The 19232-nt window shown below is 49.9% G+C and overlaps 10 protein-coding genes across 10 annotated transcripts; 6 read left to right on the top strand and 4 right to left on the bottom strand.

Moving 5' to 3' along the window:
- Positions 1 to 152: 152 nt before the first annotated feature.
- CPAR01_01540 (uncharacterized protein) lies at positions 153 to 2252 on the top strand (the record flags this gene model as incomplete). The annotated part of the gene is made up of 8 exons (XM_060485829.1): positions 153 to 401; positions 473 to 509; positions 571 to 656; positions 743 to 827; positions 887 to 949; positions 1070 to 1666; positions 1738 to 2108; positions 2175 to 2252. 8 exons carry the CDS (start codon positions 153 to 155, stop codon positions 2250 to 2252), a joined length of 1566 nt encoding a protein of 521 aa, XP_060356686.1.
- Positions 2253 to 2533: 281 nt separating this feature from the next.
- Positions 2534 to 3370, bottom strand: CPAR01_01539 (3-oxoacyl-(acyl-carrier protein) reductase; the record flags this gene model as incomplete). Its single annotated transcript, XM_060485828.1, has 1 exon — positions 2534 to 3370. One exon carries the CDS (start codon positions 3368 to 3370, stop codon positions 2534 to 2536), a length of 837 nt encoding a protein of 278 aa, XP_060356685.1.
- Positions 3371 to 3919: 549 nt separating this feature from the next.
- On the bottom strand, positions 3920 to 5078 carry CPAR01_01538 (uncharacterized protein; the record flags this gene model as incomplete). The annotated part of the gene is made up of 3 exons (XM_060485827.1): positions 3920 to 4118; positions 4178 to 4356; positions 4413 to 5078. 3 exons carry the CDS (start codon positions 5076 to 5078, stop codon positions 3920 to 3922), a joined length of 1044 nt encoding a protein of 347 aa, XP_060356684.1.
- Positions 5079 to 5531: 453 nt separating this feature from the next.
- CPAR01_01537 (uncharacterized protein) lies at positions 5532 to 6498 on the top strand (the record flags this gene model as incomplete). The annotated part of the gene is made up of 3 exons (XM_060485826.1): positions 5532 to 5702; positions 5758 to 5835; positions 5908 to 6498. 3 exons carry the CDS (start codon positions 5532 to 5534, stop codon positions 6496 to 6498), a joined length of 840 nt encoding a protein of 279 aa, XP_060356683.1.
- A 742-nt stretch (positions 6499 to 7240) lies between these two features.
- On the top strand, positions 7241 to 8962 carry CPAR01_01536 (uncharacterized protein; the record flags this gene model as incomplete). Its single annotated transcript, XM_060485825.1, has 4 exons — positions 7241 to 7538; positions 7601 to 7732; positions 7800 to 8108; positions 8175 to 8962. The coding sequence occupies 4 exons, from the start codon at positions 7241 to 7243 to the stop codon at positions 8960 to 8962; spliced, it is 1527 nt and encodes a 508-aa protein (XP_060356682.1).
- A 399-nt stretch (positions 8963 to 9361) lies between these two features.
- On the top strand, positions 9362 to 10354 carry CPAR01_01535 (uncharacterized protein; the record flags this gene model as incomplete). The annotated part of the gene is made up of 2 exons (XM_060485824.1): positions 9362 to 9406; positions 9488 to 10354. The coding sequence occupies 2 exons, from the start codon at positions 9362 to 9364 to the stop codon at positions 10352 to 10354; spliced, it is 912 nt and encodes a 303-aa protein (XP_060356681.1).
- A 100-nt stretch (positions 10355 to 10454) lies between these two features.
- On the bottom strand, positions 10455 to 13171 carry CPAR01_01534 (uncharacterized protein; the record flags this gene model as incomplete). The annotated part of the gene is made up of 3 exons (XM_060485823.1): positions 10455 to 11523; positions 11581 to 12254; positions 12323 to 13171. 3 exons carry the CDS (start codon positions 13169 to 13171, stop codon positions 10455 to 10457), a joined length of 2592 nt encoding a protein of 863 aa, XP_060356680.1.
- Positions 13172 to 14064: 893 nt separating this feature from the next.
- CPAR01_01533 (uncharacterized protein) lies at positions 14065 to 14556 on the top strand (the record flags this gene model as incomplete). Its single annotated transcript, XM_060485822.1, has 3 exons — positions 14065 to 14171; positions 14231 to 14283; positions 14363 to 14556. The coding sequence occupies 3 exons, from the start codon at positions 14065 to 14067 to the stop codon at positions 14554 to 14556; spliced, it is 354 nt and encodes a 117-aa protein (XP_060356679.1).
- A 571-nt stretch (positions 14557 to 15127) lies between these two features.
- CPAR01_01532 (beta-lactamase family protein) lies at positions 15128 to 16226 on the bottom strand (the record flags this gene model as incomplete). The annotated part of the gene is made up of 2 exons (XM_060485821.1): positions 15128 to 15959; positions 16027 to 16226. The coding sequence occupies 2 exons, from the start codon at positions 16224 to 16226 to the stop codon at positions 15128 to 15130; spliced, it is 1032 nt and encodes a 343-aa protein (XP_060356678.1).
- A 350-nt stretch (positions 16227 to 16576) lies between these two features.
- Positions 16577 to 19204, top strand: CPAR01_01531 (uncharacterized protein; the record flags this gene model as incomplete). Its single annotated transcript, XM_060485820.1, has 4 exons — positions 16577 to 17143; positions 17367 to 17911; positions 17969 to 18272; positions 18356 to 19204. The coding sequence occupies 4 exons, from the start codon at positions 16577 to 16579 to the stop codon at positions 19202 to 19204; spliced, it is 2265 nt and encodes a 754-aa protein (XP_060356677.1).
- Between the last annotated feature and the right edge of the window lie 28 nt (positions 19205 to 19232).

Genomic DNA, 19232 nt, shown 5'->3' with positions numbered 1-19232 from the left:
ATAATGACCGGAGAGCTTCGGGGAGGTCAATAGACAAGACATGAATAACGTCTTCTCAATGCTCACTTGAACTTGAACTCACACCGTCAAAAGAACACAGCACAACTCAATTGACCCAGCACAAGTCACTGCTATCACAAAACCTATCTACAATGTCTGCACAAATTGGGCTCTACTACCCAATCTTAAGGGACAAGTTTCAGCAAAACCTGTTGGCAGTGGCGGGATGGACAATTCTTTGCGCTTGCGCCTTCGGGGTCCTGCTTCTCTGGTCATTTGCAGTCGAGGTCAGAATGCCAAAACTTTCGATTGCATTGGAAGATGAGGTACCCGATCGACAGGAGCGAATTGATATTTTCATCAAAGACACAAGAAGGTTGTTCATCACAAGTTACAACAAAGTATGCTCATTTCTTTTGCGATTGTGATTAGCAATAACGGGGTTCCAAGCTGAATTTCTGACAACGATAAGTTCCAAAATCGGGTATTTGGGATAAACACGACTGAGGGTTAGTTGGAAAATACTAGGGGACATTCGCGAAATGTTCCCTGCCGTTGACAATTTTGCAGGCACGAACATCATTATACCCCTCGAGCTACTCCACGGGCTAGGAAGCCACAAATCCCTGAGTTTCGCTGCATTTCTCGAAGAAGAGGTACGTACCTGACATGGAATTCACTTATTCTCGTAACAGTGAAGAAGTCGTTTCTAACTCGCTGCTCAACCTTCTGGAGATGGTAGTTTAGTATGAAGAAGTATACTAAAGTTGGCAACCTCGATGAGAAACAAATCGCCATCGTAAACAAGAAGCTGAACCCGAGTCTTCGTGAGCAGTCCTCGGAAGTTATTATTCCAAGACTCAATCATGCATCTAACTGTTCTCAGCGCAATATGTTCCAGTACTTATTGATTTGATACGCAGCCACTGGCCACTCGAAACCTATGGAGGTAAGTCTCAAATCCTTGAATCCTTCAGCCAAAGCAACCTGGCTCTCAGGCGTTTCTTGGAGACTTTTGGACTTCACCTAATAATGCTTTCACCTTTGGCAATACTTACTTTTTGAATAGTTCCCACAGTTGTCAAGCCGTGGCCACACGTTATGCGTCAGGTTTCTCGTGTCTCCGCAAGACTATTTCACAGCGCTGAGTCGGCGGATAATGATCAATGGCTGGATATTGCCAGCGAGCATGTCCATTCTGCTGTCATTTGGACGGAAAATCTGAAGAAGTGGCCAGCAGCGCTGCGACCTTTTGTCCATCGATTTGTCAAGGGTCGCGGAATCATGATGCAGCGCTTTGGCGAAGGCAAAGCTTTGGTAGCCAAGACTTTGCAAAGAAGAAGGCTGCTTGGAGGGAAGCCCCTGAGCTGTCCTCCCGCACTGCTGGACTATCTTGCCGACATGGTTCTTGGCCCAGACGACGTGGAGACGCACACAGTTTCTCAAATCAACTTGTGCGTAGCCGCCATTCAATCTATGGCTGCAACAGTCACCCAGTGTCTCATGGATCTTGCGACTTACCCGGAGTACATTTCTGAGCTTCGTGATGAGATTGAAATGGTCCTGGCTCGAGGGAACGGGGTACTCAGCAAGCAATCATTGACGGATATGATGAAGCTGGATAGTGTCATCAAGGAAACTCAGCGATTGAACCCGCCGGATCTGGGTACGTATAAGTCCAACACAATACTACGGCAATGAGGGGACGTTTCAACTGACATCAACCAATCATAACAGCAAGCTTTCAGCGGAAGGTTATGTCGGACTTCACATTATCAAACGGCCTTCGCATCCCGAAAGGCGCACGCATCGCATTGCCGACTGGAGCCATCAACATGGACCAAGATCTGTTCCAGAATCCTGAGGTGTTTGATGGTCTCCGATTCTATCGAATGCGCGTCGCTAAAGACGAGGCCCGAAGCAGCAATCAAATGGTGACGGTAGGTAAAAAGGACCTAACATGGGGTTATGGCAGGCATGCTTGTCCAGGCCGATACATTGCCGAGGTCGCCATGAAGCTGTTGCTGATCGAGTATATCACGCGCTATGATATCCGGCTATCTGGGGATTTGAAGACTCGGCCGAAAAACATCGAGTTCGAGGGATTGGTAAGAACGACGCCTTGCCTTCTGCTATCGACGATCGGAATGCCAATGGTTTTCTAACGAGCGCAGGTTATTCCCGACCCCGACTGGGAGTTGCTGTTGACGAGTCGACTTACGAACGAGACTGCTTCAGGTCGAGAGAGCTGAGTTAAAGTTATGTGATAAGTGTCATCATGGAGCACATGCAGCCGTGAAAGAGGAATTAAGTAAATTTGGTGCATTCGGAATGGTAGATAGAAGTAGGCAGCATTCTGTGTATCCATGTTTTGTTGTGTGCCATTTCAGTCATTGCATAAGTTGAACAAACCAAATTGTCAAATCTCAGTCGGTGTGCGTATTAGATTTCACAGTAGTGGTGTAAGGTAGTCAAGAAATGTAGTGATCGGATAATGGTCAATTAGGAAGTAAGATGAATTGACAAAAAGCTTCTATTGCATGGACACACCGCCTGTCACAAACATGTACTCGCCGTTGATGAACCGTGATCGCTCCTCAGCTAAGAACGCAACTGCCCATGCGACATCTTCAACAGATGCCGCACCACCTTCCACCGGTGTATCTCTGATGAAGACTTCTCTCAATCCTTCCCATTCTTCGGGAGAGAAGTGCTCCAGAAAACTCTCTGTCAGCACTGGGCCTGGTGCAACCATGTTGACCGTGCAGCCATACTTCGGCGGTAATTCCTTTGCCCAAACACGCAAGATTGCATCCAAAGCCCCTTTGGTCGCTGCGTAGATTCCTTGAGTCGGCTTCGGTACTCGGGACGCCGCTGACCCCACCATGATGATGCGGGAGCCGCCAATAGCACCAGACATGTTCGGAGGGTCGGCCGATTCGTAAGGCGTGAGATGTGGGAGCGCTGCTTTGACCAGTGCGAAAGCGCCGCGTGCATTCAGGTTCATGGCTTGATCCCACATGCTCAAGTCAGCGTCCCAGAGGTGTGCAATGGGCACGTATCCGGCATTGCTCACGAGGATATCGATGTGACCGAACCTTGCCACAGCTTGGCGCACCAATTCTTCTGGCCCTTCATCCGCCGTGAGGTCGGCACAGACCGCGATCCAATCAGTTTGGAGTTTCGCTCCAGTAGCTTCGCATTCTTGCTTCAAAGAACCCCAAGGGTAGTTCAGAACGATGTTTGCTCCACGACTTGAGAGTTCCATTGCAATTCCAGCCCCAATGCCTTTTGACGAACCCGACACGAGGGCTACCCTGTTCGTCATCGTCCCCCGGGGTGATATAGGCGCATGAACTGGTGGTGACATGGTCTGCGCGGGCGTTGAATTTAGCGTGAGTGTCTAGTAAGGTAGGTTGAAACAAGTGGAGCAGGGAACCTGAGCTCCAGAGGCAAGAATGTAAGTAGGAATCTTGTCAACTTGATGGTTGTCAGATTCGCAGTAGAAGTAAGGGGGCCTCTACTTAGTAAGGTAAAGTACTTTGGTCATTGATATGTGCGTCCTGGTGGTTTGAGACCCATACTTCAGACGGATCTTCGGGATATATGCACCGAGAGTGGCCGAAAGCAAATATCTCACCAAATCAACAGCTGTTCGTAGTTGAGACAAGAACGCGTCGAGCTCAGAATATTATCACATCCGTGGGTGTTTTTTCCATTTCCAAGACCCATTGGATCCAAGCGGCTCAGAAAACCCAATGTAAATACTGCGCAACTAAGTAAGGTCCAATACACTTGCTTCATTTCTGAAATTGCTCTTGACACTCATAAAACTGCTGCATTCTTCTTACTCTGGCCTAAGTTCTGGCAAGTATTCTCCGTAGCCTCTTTTCTCAGTGCCTTGTTTGTGCTCTCAAATCTATGCCTCAATCGGCATGGTAGGGAAATCCTTGAGTCCCGGTAGATCTTCGTATCTCTTCGTGAAAAAGGCACGAGGAATATCCGGTCCCCAGCTGGAGACTGTGGCAGCAACAGCTGGCTCATTGGCATTTGGAGAGTCTTCGTTCACGAGGTCGCCGTCGACGTAATGCTCGACAACAAATCCAGAGGGATCAAACCTAGACAGGGATATTAGGGATGCCATGATCAAGAAAACATTTGAAGCTAAGACTCTTACCAGTAATCAAAGATCTGGCTGCCGAGGACATGTCTTCCCACGCCGAAAACGTTGATATGTCCCTTGCGGATCAAGTAGTGGTGGCCAACTACTTGGCTGTCAACATCATCTATCTCCCAGCTGCTATGATGAGCCTTGATTCCATCGGTAACCTCGGGCGAACCAGCGATGAAGATGTTCTGCATTTTATATGTCAGCTCATACCAAATCTCAGAGCGTTCGGAGAGACACCAACATGATGATCGACGAACTCCTTGCCCTTGTCGAGATGAATGAAGATCATGATTGTCTTATTATTCTGGGGGTGGTAAAGGCAATCGGTCTTTTTGAAATTAAAAACCTTGCTATACCAGTCAAAGACCTCGTGCAGACGATCGATGTTCACTTCGAACCCGTAATGACCGAGCTTGTGTACTTTCGATGGTTGGTCTCGATCTGGTCGCTGGAACTCACCGAGCCTCTTCTTGTCCTCCCAGGTGTTCCACATTACTGGCTTGGGAACCTCTCTAAGCTCGGGGACGCGGTCTTCTTGGCCGTAGATCAAAGTGATTGGCTCTCCTAGGAGATCCTTGACAATGACGACTTTCCCTCCACCTGGAGCATCGTAGTCGGCGATCGGGGTAGATCCGGGGAGCTTCGCCGCCTTCTCTAGCTCAGCCATGGACTGCACAATCCAAGCGCCTCCCCTAAACTTCCTCATTCCGTCGTTCGTCTTTTCAGCAACGTAGCAAAACTGATCAATTCCGAATCCTCGTAGGTAGACCTTATCCTCGGTTTCCCGCACAGGTATCAAACCGAAGTCGGTATAGAACTCCTTTGCTTTCTGAATGTCGGGGTGGCCATAACGGACGTGAGAGAGACGATCGAGAAGGATGCGAGAATCAGCCGAATGTTGGGTCATTTTGTGAACCGAATGCAGTGGTGACGATCAGTCTGAGAAGCAACGTAGCGGAGGGGTTGAATGTGAATATGAAAGTTTAATGATCACGCTTGTTGGAAGAGAGTGGTAATTACTGGTATTTCCACGCTTCTTATTGCCTTCGCCCTCCGAATCCCCGAATTGGGGTAAACTGACTGGCGACTTAACTCCCGTGATCTCGGTGTAAGTTGCCGAAAGGCAAATCCTCGGCCGGCCATTCTCTCCAGCACAGTCCACCACTGCCGTCAACGCGCTGCGAGACCAGACTGCGTCGACGTAATGTCTCCCCGTCCTACTAAGATATAATCCCACTCGACCGACGACAAAAATTATGTTTGCTTCAGAGCAGCCAGTAATCCACGCCCCCTTGTTTTCAGGTCACTCATAATCAAAGCGAAACCGGAAAAAAGACAATCTTCATCTCAATAAGTTGTCATGTCATTTGACAGATTGATACGATTTGAAGACGCGGAAGGCGTTGAGAGATATGGCAATATTGACAACAACGTTCCGGCAACGGAGCTGCTTGGAAAGACAGTGCAAGTAGTATTGGGTACTTTGGAGTCTGGCTTCAACGTATCTGATGATCAAGCCGTAGTCGGCAAAGTAGGACTGTCCAATCTCGAACTGAAGTTTACACAGACTAATCTCATTTACGTAGCTATTGTGTCCGCTGCCAAACACACCTCTCATTATCTGTGCTGGGGTCAATTACAAGTCTCATGCAAGCGAAACAAAGGTGAGAGTGATGCGACTGAACGTGAAAGGCTTCCATCAAAGCAGGCGCTAAGGATTACTTCTCAATTCAAAGTTCCAACCGCCCAAGAAGCCTGTAATTTTTGCTACCCCTCCCGACAGGCTTGCAGGACCGCTGGACGATATCAAGATCCACCCAGACGCGCAGGAGCTACTTGATTACGAGGGTGAACTAAGCGTTGTGATCGCCAAAGATGGATTCGACATCAGCGAAGACGAGGCGCTGGATTACGTTCTTGGTTACACCGTAAGCAACGACGTGTCAGCGCGTAACCTTCACGCACTCGACGTCTCCGGATATCAAATGGGCTACGCAAAGTCTTTTGACGGATTCGGACCTATTGGACCCAGCCTAGTGTCCCCTAAGCTGATCCCCGACCCGCAAAATCTGAAGCTCACGACCACTGTGAACGGCACCGTCCGTCAAAGCAGTGACACGTCTCAGATGATTTGGTCATGCCGCCAGCTCATCTCATTCGTGTCTCGCGGTCGCACGCTGCGTCGAGGAACTATCATTATGACCGGAACGCCGGAGGGCGTAGGATGGCACACCAATGGCTGCTTGAACGATGGTGATGTGGTTGAGGTCGAGATCGAGAAGCTGGGTCATATCAAGAACAAGATGATCTTCCAAAAGAGCGACTAAAGTGCCGTCCGTCACCAGCTTTAGGTCGAGAATCTTCTTTAAGTCTCCCAAAGACCATTATGTTTTAGCAAATGCATGTAGATGAGATATAAATTCAAACGATGAACATCAGACTCGCGTCTCCCATGATTTAACATATGCTCTGCAGACATATCTGGGAATACCTAGTGGCTCCTCTCTCTGGTCGCCGCATGCGTTGCCCACCTCAGGCCATGCAACCGCCACATTCGCTCAAACCAATTTTTAGAACGACGCAGTCGCATCCTCGATTGTAGTAGAAGGCAATAATAATTCAAATCTCCACACATCGACGATTGATTCCTTTCCCTTTCCCTTTCCGTTGGTCTCACCAGATAAGTGTGTAACAATTGGCACTAGAACCACATGCAGGGGTCACAAGTCTCTTCCTTTTCATCATTGATACTGTACTACGTAGTTAGCAGCGACTATGACAAGGGTTCCACATCCTTGTTGAATTCCATCTCGGCGCCGTGCTTCTCTTTTCGTTTCGTTGACTGGTTAATGCAATTGACAAGGTACCGGCCTTCTCGGATTTCTCGGCCGAAGTTGCCGGTCACCTGTCGCTGCCCCGCTCCGTAAGTCCGGGCTCGGGTAAGTGAATTATCCCTAAATACATCTGCTTAAGAACTCCATCTCTAACGGTGACATTGTACTTCGAGGACGGACCGATTTTCGTTGTTAGCTTGACCAATCATAACCGACACCCGATACGCGTCGCACAATGACAACAAGCCAAACTACGCCTCAAGCAACCGGCTCCATTCTGCTGAAAGGAGGCACCCTACTGTTTCACAATGAGCGAGATGATGTGACGCCTCTCAAGAACACCGACATACTTGTGCAAGGCAACCGTATTGCCAAGATTGGAAAAGCAATTGCACTCCCGGCAGGAGCTCAGCTCGTCGACTGCAGCGGCAAGATCATTAGCCCAGGTTTTGTTGACACCCATCACCACCTTTGGCAGACCCAGCTCAAGGGGTGCCATGCAGACCAATCAATCTTTGACTACGTTCCCTCTGGTAAGTTAATTTATGCCTATATCAACGAAGAATTATAGAGCAGCCTCGTTAACACAGCTCAGGTTATTGGCAAAGCCATGTCTATTCTCCCAAGGACATGTTCTGGGGCCAGTTGGGTGGCGCACTGGAAGCGATAGATGCTGGAACAACTTTCGTACTTGATCATGCTCATGGCAATCAAACCAATGACCATGGTAGGACTCTTTCGGCGTGTGGAGGAGTTATTTAGCAGAATAACATACTGATGAACTCATTACATAGCCACCCAAGCGCTATCAGCCACAATTGCTTCAGGCATTCGCTCAATTTTCGCCTACTCCCAAGCCCCATATTTCACGAAATGGGACTCTAAAACCTGCGAGCTATCAATGGATATCATGCCAGACTCAAGCATGGCGCATATCTTTGAGCTTGCAAAAGCACAGCCCTATGGAAACGGGAGGGTTCAAATCGGATTCGGATTCGACTATTGGTTTCTCCCCAAAGAGGCCATCGTAGGCATTTTCAACGGACTTCGCCATGCTGGTATCAAGCTTTTTACCTCTCACTACGCGAAAAATCCAACCTTTGGTACGTATGCTGGCGTTTGGCGTTACTATTTTCCCATGGATATGTGAAATTCTGATTGGAAGCCAGGAGCAAACCCCCTGATCCACACCCTGGAGGCTTATGGTCTCATCAAGTCACCTAGTGACATCTTGCTGTCGCACGCCACAGGCCTCGATGCGAGCGAGAAAGCCAAACTGGCTGAAACCCAGGTTGCTGTGTCGAGCACTCCAGACACGGAAGCTCAGATGGGCTTCGGCTGGCCTCTTGCCTTCTCATCAGGCATTAACTACACGATCGGTGTCGATTGCCACACAAATAACACATCCTCAATCCTGTCTCTCGCTCGATCTGCTTTGCAGATGGCGCGCCAACGCGAGGCGATTGCGGAGACAAATGGTTCAGATGGCGCTCCTCAGAAACTGAATCTCCAGCCGGCGGGCAGCACCCAGGATGCTTTCAACGCAGCAACCATCAGAGGAGCGCGTGCGGTGCTTTTGGGGGACGAGATTGGGTCCCTAAAGGAGGGAAAGTTGGCTGACCTGATCCTCTTTGATGCTGCCGGGAGTGTGACAATGAGTTGCGTAGCAGACTCGGATCCTTTGACTGCGGTTGTTCGTCACAGCGATATTCGAGATATCGAAGCTGTTCTCATAGACGGAGTCTGGAGGAAGCAAGGAGGCAAAGTCTGCCCAGTGACCGTTGCAGAGACAGGATCCACTTTGCAGTGGGCTGAAATCAGGGATAAGTTGCTTGAGAGCCAGCGGGAGATTCAGCAGCGACAGAAGAACTTGAATATGGAAAAGGCGAAGGAGGCTCTTGTTGCCATGTACCGGATCAACACAAACAACTTGATCGAGAAGCAAAAAAAAACTTAGGACTTGAGCACGTACTAGTAACTTAGGAGAATGGCACTTGCTATACTTTTTCTTGTACATGCACGTCAACACAGTCTTGTAGCATACCTACACCAGGGCTAATCCGTTGAATATCAAACTGCTTCTTCACACCTAGAAGCGACGCACCGTCGAAGTGCCGAACAGGCGGCGGGCAGATCTCATCTAGTCGGCCGAAAGAGCGAGGCGGCGCAACGACCCCGAGAGTCACGTAATGTAGGTAGCCTTCTCCCCGCAGAAGGTCTAACCTTGCTCAAAGTCGCGAGGGATATTAGAATGCAACTGTCAGCCCCTTGACTCTACCATTCTGTTTGTCTTTGTGATCCATCGCTGTCCTCTTTTTACAATTCCAAATTCAAGCATTTTCCCACACGCACAAAGATGGCTGTATCAGACAACGCAACCAAGACCGTTGCTTTGGCTGGGGTGAGTCATAACATGCTTTGATCAACGACGATCACTTCAACCCCAGAGCAATCAACTGATTCGAAGAGCGTGCTCGATTAGGCGAGCGGTAACTTGGGTCTTCGTATCCTAGAATCCCTGCTCGATGCCGAGTTCGATGTGACAGTCCTAATTCGCCGCGAAAGCACCCCGATTGATTACCCTGTCAAAGCCCGAGTGGTAGAAGTCGACTATGATTCGTCCGAGTCACTTCAGAATGCTCTTAGGGGCACCGACGTTGTAGTTTCTGCAGTCGGCAAGCAGAGTGGATTGCAGAGCCAGTTCAAACTCATCGATGCTGCGATCGCCGCTGGGGTAAAACGATTCATCCCGTCGGAGTTCGGTGCGGATCTCCAGAACCCTAAGATTCGTGCCTTTCCGACCTACCGAACTAAGGTAGAGGTCGAAGATTACCTGGAGAAGGAAGTCCGGGACACTGGATTGACTTATACCTACGTCTACAACAGCGTTTTGTTTGACGAAGGCCTGTCACTCGGGGCATTTGCGAACTTCTCGACCCGGACAGTGAACATCTTCGATGGCGGGGACACAACATTTTCTGCAACGAGGATCAAGACAGTCGCGCAGGCTGTTGCTGCTATCCTCAAGAACCTGGACGCAACTAAGAACAAGGCCGTTCGTATCCGAGACCTTGCGATGACCCCAAAGCAGCTACTAGAAACTCTCAAAGCGTTGGATCAAGATCATGCTTGGAAGGCGGTTGCAGTCAACACCGAATCGCTTGTCAAGAACGCCGAACATGAGCTAGCATCGGGCAAGTTCAGCCCAAAGGCATTCGCAGCATTTGCAATGAGAGCGACCTTTGCTCCAGAGCATGCACAGGATTATAGTCGGGACAACGAGCTCTTGGGTATAATTCACATGACGAAGGAAGATATTCAAGGGGTCTTGGCTGCAAGACTGTGCTGATCTCGCATCTCTGGGCTCTGGAAAATTCTAGATATCTTAGTTAGAATTGACATCTTGAGACGCGAAATTTCCATGACCGCAAAGAGGCTCACTTGATACTCTAGGTATGACTAAAATACAATTGGCCGTCTGCATTGGTGAAATCGCACATATCGTCCATCTCCAAGAGGGGCCCTATCATCTCGTCTGCATTATACATCGCTGTGTCGAATTCTCGCTCAGCGCTACGGGGCATAGAAACTGCACCCGACTGAGCATTGTCGCTTTGAACAAGATTCGTGCTGGCATGTGGTCTTGCAATGCCCTTGGACGAGAACCGACCTTCCAATATCGGACGTTTCGCAGCAGAGGATGCCGACGATGAGCGCCGATCTGATAAAAACGATTTCCGGCGACCCAACTCCTTCTTTCTCCGTCTTCTCGCCTTGTCAATACTCCTCATTACTGAGCGCCACTGGTGTACCCGACTATGCCTCGTCGATGAGTCCCAACGAAGAACAGCACTTTGCTCCACAACTCGCCATGCCTTGTCGGCATCCCTACCCAAAGGCTGGTTGCACAGCTCTGAAAGAACAACCGCAAAAGCGTGCCACTCATTGTAGCACTTTGTAAGCCATGACCACTGCGCTACTTGCGGATCAGTTCGGAGACGGTATGAATGCGCCATACAGTCGATGGCGTTCTGGAAAGCGCGTCTCTTTTGCTCGTCGGTGAGGGAAACACCAGATGATAATGGGTTGAGGACCATAAGGCGTAGATTTGCGACAATGGTGCCGACAAAGGAGGTTGTAAGCTTGAGCAAATGCGACGTCAGAGTTTGGATGTCATGTCTGAAGTTTGGATGCCTTAGTTGTGTGCAACTTACACAGTGTAAAGAGCCATGAGATGGTTGACTCTTGGATATCTTGCTGGCGATATTTTCTCGCTGTCTCTCAACCCAGGCCTCCCTGTCGGCTATCGTCATTGAGACAAAGTTCATTCCGGATGTTGGGTCGATTCTCCGAGTGTCAATTATCGTACGCCAGATATCTGATGCCCAGCAACGGGCAGCAGTGAAGGACATGGTCGTGATTCCCTTAGACTCGGAGGGGTACTCTGTCATACCCGGGTATAGGTCCTCATCATTCACATTGATTGGGGGTCTTGAATCGAAGCTACTCAACTCTAGACTAATGACAAACGTGATTAGTCTCGATGCAATCGTTTAATGGGTATGAACAACTTACAGGCCAGATGAACACGAGTAGTCTTCGGACGCTGGCGTATCTAGAATGCAGATATTCCACCACAATCGTCGACGCATCTCAGCTTCGAAAGGGGGGAGATCGAACGTGCTCCCATCTCGATGCATGCCTAGGGACTGAGCAAGCCGCACAGCTAGTCCTGTCATGCTCCATGAATACGTAGGGTCTCTGCACCGTAACGTAATGAGGTAAACCACAAAAGCTTGCAGTGTGAGCATGTCATCCGTTACCATCAACCTCGCACGAGCAAACGCAGCGTCAGCACCTCGCCTAAATTTCCCCAACAAATCACATTGAGCTGATCCGAAACGCGCCTCGCATTCATCATCGGATAGACTGTTTACTGCACCAACATAGATGACAAACAAGAGGGCTTCCAAGGGGGCTGTAAGATTTTGTGGGTTTTGCATTGCTTCGAGGACGGCCAGTTCAACCGAGGGTATGTGCAGGACGGTAGCGACAGGGTGTACGTTGGTGTTGTACAGCTGCCATGCTTCTAGTCTCTGATCGCGAGGAGGATGCAGGGAGTAAGTGTCGGTTTCTTGGGTGCCGCCAGTAGATAGCAAGGAATACTGCAAAAGCTCTGACCGAGACGATGATGTCTGCTCTTCGAACTCGGAATCGTCCTCGCTGATCACGCCATCTTCCAGGTCATTCTATCGATAAACAATCAGCATATCACGAGAGAATCACTAACTGCCTTCTCTAAGGTAGATTGGCGTACCTCGGTATGCAAAGCTTCCCAAAATGTTCCACTGACGTATCTTTCACGACCGTCGTCCCTAACGAGCTTCCCCGTCGAGGTCCCGTATGGTGACCAAGAGTTGACCGAATCGCCTTGAGCACTGTCACAGTCAATGTTGGGAATCTCGATGTTCGATGCGTCACCGTCTGTGGAATCAAGAATCCCCGCCGGAGATTTCGGGCCGAGAGAGATCGCGGCCTGTTCCACCTGCATAGTGCTGAAATTGATCGCGACGCTCTCTTTCCTTGTATCTCTACATGCGCTTGTCGACGAGCCGATTGAATTCGGGGGGGTTGGTGGTGAAGGTGAGGCAGAATCATTATTGAATTCTGGTAGTTGCCTTTGAGGGAGTGTTGATATTGACTCTGGACGGGAGCTTGACCCTACGATCGGGGCAGAGGATCCTGGAATATTGCCTTGTTGCATACATTCTGCCAAGGTCTTGAACATCGGCTCCAGACGGTGAAGCTGCTCCCACAGCTGATTGTCAGTGAGAAACTGCCGCGCAGCCGAGCTTCCTTCAGGCGGATAGACACAGTCTGTTCCAGACTTCTCGCAGTGATGACACGGTTGTTTCTTGTCGCAACCGACCTTCCGGCGACGGCATGCTGTGCAGACGCGGCGTGGGAGGGGCTGGTTTCGAGATGTCTTGCTTTGTTGGTTGGATTGAAGAGGCTGCTGCTGCTGCTGTTGTTGCTGTCCTTGCTGGTGCCGGTCTGCTGTGTTGGAGGGATTCCATGCAGCGACAATGGAGTCCGCAATTGCTTGATTGCCGGGCGAGGCTTGCGATCGAGCCTTCGCCGGGGTTTCAAGCACTCCAGGCCCCATAATCTTACACAAGCGGACTCTACGGTCTGAACACCCGAGAGGCCGAAAAGATAAGCCGAGTTTTTGCGTCGTCCTTGGATCTATAAGGACAATACGCCTAACGTGAACGTCGCTTGCTCATGAGTTGTTTATATCGTGAAGATGAGTTGCTTCATGTGTACCGCGTTGCATCACGCGTGATTGCGGACAGAATGAGGATTCCGAAGGAAACACTTGCTTTGCAAAACAAGCAGAAGATAACGAACGCTGGAGTGATAAATTACATGGAGATAAGGTGATGGAAAAGGGAGGGATCACGAGGGAGATTCATCACTACCAAGCCATGTTGGGACGAGGCGCACGGAGGGAACATGGTGTAGGCCGAGAGATAAGGCCTAGACAGGGGGGGCGAAGTGCGGGGAGAAGCACCTACACACGAATCACGATGGACACAATTACCAACCCAAGACGTGTTTGTAAGAGCGCAGCAGCTGAAGCGGCACTGCGTTACCTTTTCTCTACCTTTCTTGTTCACGGCACATGGGACCGTGGCATAGATCAACGCCATGGCGGACTAGGGGTCTTAGATGATAAAGTGTTTGGCGGGGAACCCGTCCGGCAGTCCACTCCTGCGCACTACGTTGGCCCCTGATGATAGCGCTGTGGGGTTGTAGCCGTGTTTGGGAATGTGGATATGATTAGCAGAGAAGTCAACCGCAGTAGTAGCTCGGCCGATCCCTCCGGTCCAGCTCTCCGTTCTAACCCCAGTGGGCGTTTCGGAGAGCGAAGTATTCCAGAACGAACATGAACTTGAACCCACGTCAGCATATTCTGTATAAGTTGAGGTGGTCTCTGAATCGATCAATCAATATTGCTCCATGTTAAGCTAGAGAGATATTTACACAGGCGACAACATGGCAGCAATGGAGACATCATCAAACCAGCAGATAGGAAACTCGGAGTGGCTCATTCACGTCCCAGACTTCCCGGAGGCCAAAGACCGAAGGGCTGCGGTGTTCCCGTATGTCTCAGCCCAGACTCAGAGGGCAGATTATGAATTGACATCCCGACGCGAAACAGACATCACATTGAGCGGATGAAAACAGATCCTCAAGGCTTTTGGGTGTTTGGAGGTGGGATATTCGCTGCCCCGTGGCCGTCGTTCATCAATGCCGTCCAAATCCATGTTTAGCTAACATTTGGTCAACGCAGGAGCCACTTTGGCGGAGCCCGTGGGCCCCGGGCAAACCCCGCACATCACGGGCAGTGCCATGCTTGTCTTTGCGCCCACACGGGAAGGGATTTTAGCGCGACTCATGGATGATCCGTTGGTCAAGGAGAAGATCTGGGATATCGAAAAGGCTCAGATTCATCCATTCTTGCGTCCGAAAAGAACTCCCCTCTGAGACATCTAGTTATTACTATCCAGTCTGGTTGGTTCAAGAGGGAGATATTGCGTGTGCTCAAAACCGCGTACGAGCGAGACAAGTTGGCAATGAATTATCCAATCATCAGTAACAATGGGTTGTGACGAAATGAACACCAAATCCTTAGAACAAGAGCCTCAGAAACTCGCAGTCCCTTAACATAGACGATTGCATATGTTGAACCCTGTTTGCCTGACTTTTCCCTCATGTCTAGTACTCAATTTCAAGTGATGTTAACGCCCCGCAAGATGATCAACCCAAACTCGTCGCCAGAATTCCCCGAGAAGCTTTGCGCTCTCGGAATCTCCCGCTGGAAGCAACTGGCTCACATAGACAGCCCCAAGCCCACTTTCTCGGTTAAGGAACCACCCAATATTTGGCATCCCGTTCCATGTCAGACATTTTGCGGGGAGGTTAGGCGTATCCTCTTTGATTACCATACCACCCAGTCCGAATGCTACTCCGGGGCATCCCGTGTCGTCCCCCGTCAGTTGTTTATGCAAAGCCTATCGGTCCTTCGTGTTAGAGTTTGGGGCGCTTAGCTTGGCTGCTACGCCATGGGGTGGGGAGCTAGGCATACCTCTTGTTTGATCAACCCTTCGTATTGACTGGTGCCTTGATGAAACTGAGGAGTGAACATTTCTGTCACGAAGTCGGCTCTCAGAAGCACTGGACTGTCCTTGAGTAGGTCTGTCAAGACTTTGACGAAGTCTGACGTAGTAGTGATGAGTCCCATCCCACCGGAGGTCTCCTGTGCATCTTCCGGGTAAGGTGAAGGGATGGGGGCCAGCTTTCCCTCACCGGCTCGTACAAACATTTGAGCTAGTAGTTTCTGCGTATCCGGTCTTTCTGTTATGTGAAGTGTTGTGTTCGTAAGACCAAGAGGTCTGAACACATGCTCTTCCATGTAAGTTGCCAGCTTCATATTGCTCAACCTCTCCACAAGCACCCCAGCCCAGTCCAAACTAGCACCATAGACCCAGCTAGTTCCAGGCTCAAACAAAAGAGGAAGTGAAAAAGCTTCGATGGTTCTCCCGCTCATCACTAGGGGCTGTTCGCCTCTTGATTTTCGCCATGCTACGAGCAGTGGATGCATGGCGTCATAAGATATGCCGCTGGTGTGGGTCAGCAAATGCCTAACCGTTATTTTGTTCTTGGCTCTTTCGAGCCTGAAGGATGTAGTAGAGTCCGACAATATGATTTCGGGGTCCTTAAGCTCGGGCAGTATCGTTTCAACCTCGTCATCGAGACCTATCATTTTCTTCTCGACGCATTGCAGCACGGAGATTGTTGTAATCAGCTTTGTGCAAGAGAATCCGCGAAAAGCATCATTAAGAGTGATTTGCTCTTTGACATCTGCCCTCTTGATCCCATGGCATTGGCTGTAGAGAATCTCTGTATCGTCTATTAATGAGAAGTCCCTCAGTCTTTCTTAGTGGCGGGGTCAACTCGCCATGTTTGTTGAATGCAGCCAGAGCAACACCGGGAAGACTCGGTGAGTCTCCTTTTGTCAAAGATACTAGGCTTTCCTCGCAACTGAGCTTCATCTTCAAGTGATCAATAGTTTGCACTGCCGAGAAAAGAGTTGATGGTGTACAGAGATTCAATCGCAGTAGGCTGATTGTCTGAAGGACTGCTGGGTCGATCATTCGTCGAACGTGCTCTAGAAGACTACTTTTTCATAAGCCTGTGACTGATTTTGACGGTCACATATTTGCTCTCTTTGCATCTCTGAGAGTCTTAATGTGGTGTCCTGACTTCAAGTGGGGCTGGAAGTCAAAAGCTTTACCCGGCGACTTCGGCCGACTACCTCAGCTACCACTTCAATCTGACTTCTCTGGGCGCTGCCTAAGTACCCAATGGCAGGCCTTGAATCGTTTTCGGCCGGGTCTCCGGGTCCTGGTTTCCTCTAAGCCAAGTTGGCATCTACTTCTCATCTTCAGTCCGAAGCCCTTCTTTCCTGTTGACGCACGAATGCCTACCATCTTCGCCCGACAACATGCCAGACAACATCGAAACGTCTTCAAAGCAACAGTCGACTACCGACGGACAGTCGACAACTGCTTCTGCTGCTCCTCCCAAACAACCAAGTAATGCAGGGAGAAAACGGCGTTCGTGTCTTTTGTGTAGCAAACGGAAGGTCAAGTGCGACAAGCAGAAGCCATGTCGGAATTGCGTCAAGTACGGGGGTGAATGCGTATTCCCTGCCGCTAAGACAAGCCAGACACAGATGGTTATGACACCTGAGCTAGTGGAAATGCTTCAAAGACTAGAGAAAGTTGTTCAAACTTTGGAGCCGAAAGATGGAGACAGGCAGGATCCCGTAGATCCTCAGCAAGCCCACAAACACAATGATGAAGGTGACCGAGAACGACCTCAGTCTCCGATTCCTTCGCCTTTGGCTGAAGACCTCGGCGCTACGGACTTGGGATCTTTCGGTCCGACGATTGGCCCAGGAGTCCAAATAGGTCGTTCAAACCCACCCAGTGCCGAGTTGCAAAGTGTAACATCAAGCCATGGTGGCAGTGATGGCAGGATTGTTCGCGATGCCGGGAGGGACACCTATGTAAGACGATGGTTTTGGGAGGATTGTAAAAGTGAAGTCAGATAATGCACAACATCAAACCGTATCCTCGGCTAATGATAAGTAGATCAGCAGCGGCTCTGCGACAGACGAAGATCGCTCAGACGACGATGACTTCGAAGATACCGCTTCTAATCCTTTCGCCAATTGGTGCTCGAAGAAACCGGAAAGTTTGAGTTTCGATAACGAAACTACGAGCTCAAAGAGAAGGATTCTTTCTATAATTGGCGATCAAAAACTGCACTTGTGGGGCATTTACAAAGAAAGAGTTGAGCCGCTGACCAAGTTGCTCCATTTGCCGTCGCTGGAGCAGGCAGTGACCGGGCATCGCTTGGTGGACTTCGAAGACGGCACCCGTTGTATCATGCTGTCAATCTACTACGGCGCGGTAACAAGTCTGGGCGAAGAAGAGTGCGGCCAGCTCTTTCAAAGCAGACAAGCCCTGGTCCTGTCCGTCCTGCGGGACGAGGTAGAAGCAATGCTTTCGAAGGCCATGCTGATCCACACCGGGGATATCCAACCGTTGCAGGCATTAGTATTGTACCTCATTTTCCTGCGACATCATGAACCTCGGCTCTCCTGGAACCTTTCGGGGTTGGCCGTTAGACTTGCTCAGAATTTCGGCATTCATAGGGAAGGCAGTCTGTTCGGACTCTCAACATTCGACATCGAAATGCGACGCCGCCTTTGGTGGCAAATTGCAGTTCTGGACGCTCCATCGGCGGAGGACTATTCGGGTGAATACAATTTGTAATACTTAAGACTTTCGCAGGCGCCCAGTAGAATAATTCGTTGACTTCTCCACAGACTCGAGATGAGTAGTTTCGATAGCCAGCCACCGCGGAATCTCAACGACATCCAGCTGTATCCGGCAATGCTCGAGTATCCATCCGAAACTAGAGGCATCACGGAGATGACGTTTACATTAGCCCGATGCCAAATCACGAGCATGTACCGTTGCATGGCGGACTCGAGAAGGCACTGTGAAAATATGAGCAAGAGCTATGCCGAAATGTCACAGCAAGAGCGCAACGATTGGATCGACTTTTGTGAGCAAGAGTTTTCTCAAAAGTTCCTTCAGAATTACTCGGCGACAAACGCTCTGCATTGGGTAAGTTTTCGGTTGTTCACGTCTGCCACCGCTTAGTATGAGCGTGAAGCTGAAGCACTTAGTGTTGACCAAACCCATCACAGGTAACCATGGTCCTGACAAGGATGCTATTTCACAAAGTTAGGCTGCATGGCATCAACCCACATGTGGACTCGAAAGATATAACAGAGCCAACCCGCAAGCGATTATTCGCCGTCGCTGTAGAAGTCATAGAACTCAACTGCAAACTTCGGACTGATCCCCGAACGCGTCCTTGGCTTTGGCTTTTCAGCTCCTACACTCAGTGGCATGCATTCTCTCTGGTCCTTCACTGGCTTCGAACGGACCCTCTTTGCAAGGGATCCCGGCGAGCATGGCAGGCAATTGAAAAAGCCACCGTGTTGAGGTGGGAGCATCCTCCCTCATTGTTGAGCGGTCAAAAGCCGCAACAATGGCGGTCTGTTCTTAGACAGCTGGGAAAGGCAAGATCTGCCCGACAAGAGGCTTTGGATAGAAGAGGAAGAAGGGGCTCACGTACGGCTTCAGAAAAGACTGGGCAACCCTCGGCATTTTCACTAGCATCGACAACATCTCATGCTCCATCCTCTTCAGGCAGTTCGCTTCCGAAGCCTTCCCATTCCTATGATTCCTTGCTCTCAAGCAGCTCCCGGCATCAACACCAAGTTCAGACCCCGGAGGTGGTCCGAACAAATGCTCCGGGTCCTTTAACACCTCCCATCACCACTACGGACGTCTCCCTGCAACGGGATCTGAGAACGCCAGAACAAGGAAATTCACAGAACACACACAGCGTCAACGGCTATCAGTTTGACGAGATTGGTGGTGTGTTGCCGCACCCGGACCTGATGATGATCGATGAAACGACGTTCTCGGCCGAAGAATTTCAGGATCTTCAGGGCTTTTCTTTTCTTGAAAACTATTCTCTGGATTAATTAGAACCGAGAATAATTTTGTCAGGCT

This window comes from Colletotrichum paranaense (genome assembly GCF_030867605.1).
Source record: "Colletotrichum paranaense strain IMI 384185 chromosome Unknown Scaffold_1.1, whole genome shotgun sequence".
Taxonomy (NCBI): domain Eukaryota; kingdom Fungi; phylum Ascomycota; class Sordariomycetes; order Glomerellales; family Glomerellaceae; genus Colletotrichum; species Colletotrichum paranaense.
This window is presented reverse-complemented; position numbering and strand designations above follow the sequence as displayed.